This window comes from Loa loa, assembly GCF_000183805.2.
Source record: "Loa loa unplaced genomic scaffold supercont3.41, whole genome shotgun sequence".
Classification (NCBI taxonomy): Eukaryota; Metazoa; Nematoda; class Chromadorea; order Rhabditida; family Onchocercidae; genus Loa; species Loa loa.
The window spans coordinates 92,976-101,342 of record NW_018108221.1 but is presented as its reverse complement, the minus strand read 5'-3'; the positions used below and the strand labels follow the sequence as shown (position 1 = coordinate 101,342).

The 8,367-nt window shown below is 34.2% G+C and overlaps 3 protein-coding genes across 3 annotated transcripts in view; 2 read left to right on the top strand and 1 right to left on the bottom strand.

The window, feature by feature from the left end:
• LOAG_17115 (sulfotransferase domain-containing protein) overlaps positions 1 to 1,000 on the bottom strand; it is a gene marked incomplete at its 5' end in the record, with an annotated part of 5,044 nt that extends 4,044 nt beyond the window's left edge. The window contains 2 exons of the mRNA XM_020449774.1: positions 44 to 600; positions 879 to 1,000. Of these exons, the coding sequence (XP_020306646.1) occupies positions 44 to 600; positions 879 to 1,000 (679 nt within the window). The remainder of the gene's footprint in view (positions 1 to 43; positions 601 to 878) is intronic.
• Positions 1,001 to 1,991: 991 nt separating this feature from the next.
• LOAG_02730 (hypothetical protein) lies at positions 1,992 to 4,264 on the top strand (the record flags this gene model as incomplete). The annotated part of the gene is made up of 6 exons (XM_003138267.2): positions 1,992 to 2,163; positions 2,442 to 2,618; positions 2,835 to 3,054; positions 3,164 to 3,295; positions 3,525 to 3,666; positions 3,915 to 4,264. Exons 1-6 carry the CDS (start codon positions 2,087 to 2,089, stop codon positions 4,262 to 4,264), a joined length of 1,098 nt encoding a protein of 365 aa, XP_003138315.1. The 5' UTR covers positions 1,992 to 2,086.
• An 885-nt stretch (positions 4,265 to 5,149) lies between these two features.
• On the top strand, positions 5,150 to 7,863 carry LOAG_02729 (hypothetical protein; the record flags this gene model as incomplete). Its single annotated transcript, XM_003138266.1, has 7 exons — positions 5,150 to 5,304; positions 5,451 to 5,576; positions 5,855 to 5,948; positions 6,545 to 6,768; positions 6,924 to 7,081; positions 7,346 to 7,572; positions 7,711 to 7,863. The coding sequence occupies 7 exons, from the start codon at positions 5,150 to 5,152 to the stop codon at positions 7,861 to 7,863; spliced, it is 1,137 nt and encodes a 378-aa protein (XP_003138314.1).
• Positions 7,864 to 8,367: the final 504 nt, after the last annotated feature.

Here is an 8,367-nt window from a genome sequence, read left to right as displayed (position 1 = left end):
TAATATATATATATATATATATATATATATATATACTATTTACCATTGGTGACGTCAAATAATATCCAATCATCTTTATCAGGTTCTGGTGCTTGTAACACAGCACCCGGCTTACCAATAAAATTCACACGCGAGAGTTCATTGAAGCGAAGATTTGTAGCACGTTGTTGAGTGTGAATTGTCAACCTTGAACCCTTCACTTTTGCGTTAATATAGCTGTTGGGCCGATTACCAATAAATGAAATTATACCCACGCCATATTCACGACAATATTTATCGAGAAGTTGCCGATTCCATGATAATAAATTTAAATATTTGTAATAATTTTCGATAATAATAATGGAGAAACGTCCACGTTTTGCGGTCGTTAGAAGTGGAAGATTTTTTGTAAGAGTTTCAACTTTAAGAGGTATTTTCAGCGCATCTAATATGTTAGCTATTTGTTTTCCAAGCTTCGAATATAACGTTTCCACGAATACCAATACCTTCTCGTCTGTTAGAAAATTTGTCGTATTTCTTACGAATCCATAACGCTTATGGATTGTACCAGTTTTATTTGGCAATGGGCAACGATATGGCGGTATATGTTGTGCTGGATATCTGCAAAAACAGTTCTAGTACGATATAATAAATCTGCAACATCTTTTACCACATATACATAAAACACAAAAACACACACTCATATGCAGAAGTTATAATCATTTGCACAAATTTGCCTAAAGTTTCCATTCAGTCAAAGCATTAAATTTTGAAAAGGAAGGGATTTATGACATGATGAATTAAAGAATTTGTTTAAATGTAATTAACTGTTTTATTTAAATTGTTTATTTCAATGTAATCAATTTATTTAAACGTAATACATTATTTTCAATGGCTACCTGTAGTGTCGTTTTTCGGTGATATCAACAAGATGAGTGAAAAGGAAGATGAATGACAAGCATGTGATTATGATTGTTAGTTTGAGCCAGAAAATGATTCGTCGAAATGGTAATGTCAACATTTCCCAAATTTACATTTCTTCAACCCATGTCAACTAATATACGTTGCACGGGAAATTTGTAAAAGTCACCTGAAATATATAAATCGAACAAGATCGACAACATACAAATCTAAGGGAAACCTGACGTTCTCTAAACGAACAAGCTGACAGAGAAAGGAAGATTCACTAAATGGTACCACACAATCCAGGCCTAACTACGACAAATTGCAACGTTTTCCGATTTGGCCGTGCCGTGAATTCTTATAATGCTAGTCCGTCAGTTATGTCACGTCGTTAAAGTTAACTAGTTCTGAAATTCAACGGAAGACTGTTTCCTCCTTTTATTTGAGTGGTTATTCATTTAGAAGTGAGATAAGTGTCACTGTTTAAGGTCCTAGAAAATCCAGCAATTCTGCAACTTTTCAGGAAGTCGTTCTTGTAAATATCTCGAATATTAGTGATATAAAAGATTTTTTAGCAATATTTATGCAGTGTTTAGGGTTAAGAGGAGAATCCCGAGATTCAAGATTTGATAAATAATGACCTAAGTGATAGTATGCTATGCTTCCATAATAATATGGTATACACGTTATATTGCCGGAATTTCCTTCCTCATTTTTTTAGTCCTACGATCTACGATGATATGTCTTTGGGAAAGCTTATAATTTCCCCTGTTTATATTTTCCCTGTTGTTCTATTTCCCAGCTTTTTCGTTTGTGCCTGATAAACATTCGTTGTTCATCTTAGTCATTTACTGGACAAACGCATATCGCCATAGTTTCCTTAATCATAGCAGCGTTCTGGTTGTTGTTACAATATATTGCTATTTGATATTATGGAATAAGCAGGACAAAGTTTCATGTGATTTAATTTGCTCAAATCAAGTAGAAAGATTCATTTTGTGTATTTGATTTGTTGAAAGTATCATCACTATTCAGTAACGGATAATTTTTGACATTTCTTCGCATCCTTTTCTTTGTCTTTAGTCGAATTACTTTTGTTTTCTCTTTTTTTACAGGGATTTCACATTCCACTTTGACTGAAAATGACGACTGATGCAGAGATGACTAGTTCAACATATGTAATATCCTTTGAATTGAGCGATTTATGTCAACAACACATGCAATGGAAGAATTAATGATGGAACTTAGTCTTCGAAGTTTTTTCCGAGACTTTAACGCTCCGTAAGTTTTCTCTTTGGTGGTTCCTACTGCTTAACAAATTTTAAGAAAAATTCTCGATGGTCGCCTTCTGGTTTATTTAATTTTGGTAGTTTTTTTTTTTTTACTTTTTTTCACTCAAGAAGCGTGATCACTGTTTACTCAGGCGAATTAGTGTCATTTATTCCGATTATTGTTTATTCCGAACAGCTTTGGGTTGTTAATCATTAGGCACTTCAGGATGAATTCAGGGGATACTGATTAAGTTCCAATCATAAATATTAAACTATTAAGTTTTATAGGAAATTCGTCCTGTACAGTTCCTTGTTATGCTTCTTTATACTTCTTCCATTGCGTTTTGATGGTACTATCGAGCTTAATTACGCGCTTGTCTTTTTACCGTTATGGATTTGCGAATGCATAGTTTTTCTTGGAGCTGTTGTTGCAGCAATATCCTTCACGATATCTCCCCCATCTTTGTAAGTTGCTCCTATGTCATGATGCATCCTTCTATCGTCTTAATTTTGGATTAAAAGACGATAAATCTTATAGCACTTTATTCTTTTTAACAGGTTTATCCCTCTATTGAATACCGTGAAAGAATTTTACAGTGAAGGTGATCAGTTTTTGATGAATAATTTAAAAAGTTTTTGATGGTTAATTTAAAAAGGAAATACAGATTAAGAATGTTACAGGACGGAGAGCTCACTTCGTTCGGATTTTTACGGAATGATACTGTGTACTGGAGAGCATGGGTTACTGACGTTGTTTGGGATGTTATGTTGTCATAAATTGCAAACAAATGCAACAGTAGACGAGTTACCTTGGTTGCTCGTTTTTGTCCCCATCTTCGCTCTAAGTTTACTTTCTGTTGTTGTTGCTATATGGGCAATCAGAAACGACAAATCGTTTGAGGTTATTGTTTTGTTCTGCAGAATTCAAAAATATGTGACTTGCTTTTTACAAACTTGGAAGTATAGCGGATTTTTTTATAGTTGATTCAATTCATAATCAATGATTACAGTTGGAACTTTTCTTTTCCATCAATATTGTGCAGTTTGTTTTTGTCGCCTTCAAACTGGATGGTATATTGGATTGGCATTGGACAATCGTTTTCATCCCGTTATGGGTGGTCCTATCGTTAAGTGTCGTCGGGGCAAGTTTGTTTGATTTACTTAGGAAATACTTTCACAGAGCAAAGGTTGATTTGTTTATTATCGCCTATATACTTTTGCTGAACGAATTTAAAAAAATGTTCAAATTTGATTGTCACCGACCTTATTTCTTTCACGCAATAGGATTTTACTGATCATTGAATCGGTTTTTAAGGTTTATCACTGCAGTTATTTAAAATTCAAGTGAGGTTAGTAAATTTCATGTTATAGGTGCTTTATGCGTTTGTTCTAGCAGTTGTGTTGGCACGATCAGTTCATATCCTACCTTCTCAAAGAAGGCATCATCTCTACTCTGCTTTGTGCCATACTTTGCTTGTTATACCAATTCTTGTATTTCTTCTGCTTCTAACCGGTATGTATATCACATTTACGTGGTTTTACCTTGAGCTGGATTTTAACAAGGCCTTGGGATGATGAAGGGTAATGGAAGCGGAATGATTTTTCCTTTACTTTGTGATTTCCTTACTGTTTTGCTGAAATATTAATCCCATTTGGAATGTACGAGTAAAACATTCTACTGCTGTATTTATTTGAAACAAAATTAAAAGCTAATATGCAAATAAGCTGTTAGATGTTGCCAAATTTTATTTTTAATTTCAGGTAAATTAGACGCAATATCATGGTCAGATGATGAACCAATCAGCCAAATTGCTTTCATTATTGTCTGTGCTCCGTTAGATTTGGCATTATTCTGTTTGGTTTTAATGTCATTTGGTGCGCGTGGGGGTAATCCATGGTGGTTTGCGATGCGTGCACCGTTCTGCTCATTTCTGCTCGAAGCTTGTCCATGCTTGAAACAATATGCCAATGTCAGCTACAAGTTTCGTTCATCATCCGAACATCAAAATATAACGGAAGATTTTGAAAAACAGAGCCTGCAGTCGGATCGTTCGATTAAATTTCCATTACGTCCAGTTATACCGTTTCGTTCAATTGAAAGTCCTGATTAGTTACAAAACTCTATTTGTGTTTCTCAAAATTATTCTTGAGAAATCCAATTATGCTGTTATACCTTTATTGAGAGCTCCGTTGTGGAAAAATTACACACTGGAAACTTAAAGGGGAATTAAGGACAATATTGCCTTTAACATTTGCTTTTTAGGGATTTCTTTTATGTATTCCATTTCTTCTTTGACTGTGGTTAGACTTTTGACGGTTCGAAAAGTTGTTGTTTCATACATACATTAAAGTTGAAGTCTGAAATATAGGTTGAACACGTATGTAGCATGTATGTGATTACTTTATAGTTCTTTCCTCAGCTTCTTTTGTTTGATCTCGTGATTCTATCATAACTTGTAAATGAAACTTTTCATGCGAAGTAGAATCCAGTGCTATTATCTTCAAAATCTATCATAGTGGGATAAATATTGAGTTCAACACTTTTCCATCATTTCCATGTGATTTGTGATATTGTACAGATATGTTGGTAGTTTATTACCAGAATAACTGGGTCAGAGGTGCCTTTGTTTACGAATATTTTCTTTAGCGTATACATCAAATGTCAAACTTTCTTTGTATTATTTCTTTTATTGCATGTTAATCATCTATTCTTCAAGTTATACTTTCCCTATGCTAATAAATATTCCTTAATGAACGATATGATACAACAACTGCAAGTTGTTATTTGCATGCATTCATGTTTCCTTTAGATTTCCTTGCACTTCCATAATCTTGAAAATATTCTTGAATTGGAATGTATTGTAATGTGTGGCTGCCTGTACCTATCTTCATGATAGATGACAAACAAATTCAGACCGATTGACCGATACATAGCAAAAAGATTACATAAAAGAGGGTGATCTTTGCAGGAATATGTGGGATGTTCAGAAATCATTATGAAAAATTGCTACGATGTGTTAGGTTGTTCATCGGTAGCTTCGTACAGCGAACTAAAGAAAGCTTATTTCTGTAAGCTGCGTACAAATCATCCAGATAAAGGTGGTTCTAACTCGGCGTTATTTCTGGTGACGAAAGCTTGGTCTATCTTGAAGTTGGTCTCGTAATTTATTAAATTTCATCAAGTAGATCAGGGAACTGGTAAAAGGGGACATGGACCCTTGTGTAATAATTCTCCCTTGTTCCATAAATTTTATTTGTGGCTTATGAATAATTCATTCTAATATACTTCTTTCGCAGAAACGAGAATACACGTCGGGACTACAATACTTGGTTGAGAGAACAGTTACTACGCGAAGGACAGGGTATTGTTGGGCAGCAAATCGTCATCGATAGTACTGTTGAGCGGATTGAAGAGTTTTGCAGGTGATCATTTCAAATGCTTTTTTCTGGCTTAATTAAAATAAGCAGAAGTTCTTACCGATCTCTTATTCGTTGAGTAGTTCTCTCTCACATCTTAACTACATCGTCGACATATTGCAGGCTTCATACACGTTGTGCAATTTTTGTTCTGAAATTTCGGTTTTACAATTTATATTTTATGCTAGATATAAAACCAAATCAGTATCAAATCCATTGATTTGTTGATACTGTTCACCAAAACAAAGGTCTGGTTATTTCTAAATTTTACCGGTATATTTCAGTTGCGGTGGTGAATTTATTCTTGAGAAAACAGATATTGATCGTATTATTAATTCCGCATATTTTGAATGTTCAAATTGTTCGTTATGTCTGGAAGTCAGTCGGGAATGAACTCGCATAAAGTCGTTGTTCTTGGAAGCAGTGGTGTTGGCAAAAGTTCATTTGTCAACGCTGTTTGCAACAGGTTATCATCATCCCATCGAGTTTTTTTTTCTTTTTTTTGACACAGGTAAGGTGGTCCGATCAGGTAACACGTTTAGTTATTAACTGTTTTTCATTGCAGCAATAATACGTATTGTAAAGTCTGAATAAATGATAAGGAAGAAGAGGCAAAATATTTTAATAAGGACAAACTCGGTTGAAACTTCTTTTTCTGATGGTTTTTTGGCATTTAGAATCAACAGTTTCTTATATAGCCTAAATTATACCTTATGTATTTATCCAGAACTACAAATAGAGAGCACGAGATGTAGAAAAGAAAGAGGGAAAAGTAAATAAGTCATTTTACATTTAATCTCTAAAGTAGTGGTTCCCAGCCGGTGGTCGTGGACTACAGGTAGTCTATGCGAACTAAAATATGGTTCGCGAGGGCTATTACAGATTATTTTCCGCCTTTTTTTGTATTGTAATGTTGCTCTAAGTTTAACTTACACGTTAAAAGTTTTGTTTAAATTTTGTTTTCAAATTAACAGAATTTATCATTTCTGAACATTGCGATCCGTATTGCTAATAAAAAAGCCAAAATGATCCTTGGTCACGAAAAGGCTGGGAACAACTACTGTGAAGGGATGATTCAGTCAGTCACGGTTCTTAATGATGCAATATTTCCTCGGCATAAAGAAGAGGAGAAGGATGACTTTTACAACCATTTCTGCATGAGCAAAGGTAGTTCAGAAGTAAAGATGAGAATTGATGAGTTTAGTATACACAGTTTTTTTTTCATGCTATTTTGAGTTTTTCTTTTGTGCCATTTTTGGGATGAATTGGTAATTTTTATTGCTATAAGCATTAAAATATTGTATTTTGTATCTCAAAAAAATAAAACAAAAGTATAATGCTTGTTTTTTTCAGGCATGATGTAATTCCTAGTAGCACAGTTGGATGTGCTGTTTCCGTAATCGCTCACCAGTATCGGGCTGGAAGTACTGATGAACAAACGGAACTTATTGAGCTTTGGGATATTGGTGGTTCCACAATTCATCAGAAAGCATCTGTTATTTTCTTCGAAGGTTCACTGTTTGAAAAATTTATATCTCTCTGTCAAATCAAAGATTGTCTTAAAAGTTTGGTCTTTAGGATTCTCATTTCCTTGTTTTTGCTTTTGCTTTTGATCTGAGAACCTGCTGACTGGAACAAGTTGGTGGCGAGTAGACAATTCATTTTGTTTAATTTTTGAATTTTGCCGGTTAATTGGATTCCTTTTGGCATATCGCAGTTCTGATGACGACAAACGAAATAACATGCAGAAAAGAACAAATTATTTGCTGCTTCAGGAGCCGCAGGTGCAATATTAGTACACGATTTGAGCAATAAGAAAAGTGAATCAAACCTTTCCCAGTGGGTTGCATTACTTCGTGGCGATTCATCGTTATCTTCTATAATCTCACCATTTACATCTTCATCTGGTCCACGATTTTTGTTGAGCGATATTGAAAGTACACCGATGCCGACGTTGATTGTTGGTTGTAAATCAGATTTAGCACCTGAACGTGCTAAGCAGGTTTGCCTTTAGTATTGCTTATACGTAATCATGCAAAAACTTCTATATTTGATTAAATCATGAAATTTCTAGTTCCTTTTATTCTTTCTTTTATTTCTCTTATGATCTTAGCCAGTCTCAATTGATTTTCGTTTACAGACAGCATACGATCGAATCTCTTTAAATTGTCGGCGTCCAATTTCACCTGGCTCTACGAATCGCATTATCCTATCGAAATTTTTTGATACAGTTGTTGAACGTAAAAAAGTGCCTATGGCTGGAGATAAGCGGCGTAAGACCATTATCACTTAAGCAATGTTGTACAAATTTTAAAGTGCGTATTTGCTCATATATTTCCTCATATGCATATTTGCCTATGAGTTAATTGTCCAGGTATTTATTACTACTATAAAAGGGACTTATATTGTCGCAGCAGTGATGAATCGATAAAACATAACACTGTAGAGACAAATCATATGTGGTTGAAAATGTTTGGTGAGAGTGGGAATTTCGGTTTGAGCTGATTTAACACAGTTTATGAATTAGTGATACATATAAAATTAACAACATTCAGCGGCGCAAATAATTTTATTTCTTGTCTTTTTAAAATAGCATGGTAGTTCATTAATATCTTGCCGTTACTTTTCATCGGAAGTCTAATCTAAAAAATTATCCCTTCGTAAAAAAATTACCCCTTCTAATTATCTTATTACTTTTATGTAAACTACTGTATTTTACCACAAGGAACGGCCGACTTCATAAAAATTCATCAAATTTGAAGAACATTCTTAACATAGATTGAAGACATTCGTAACT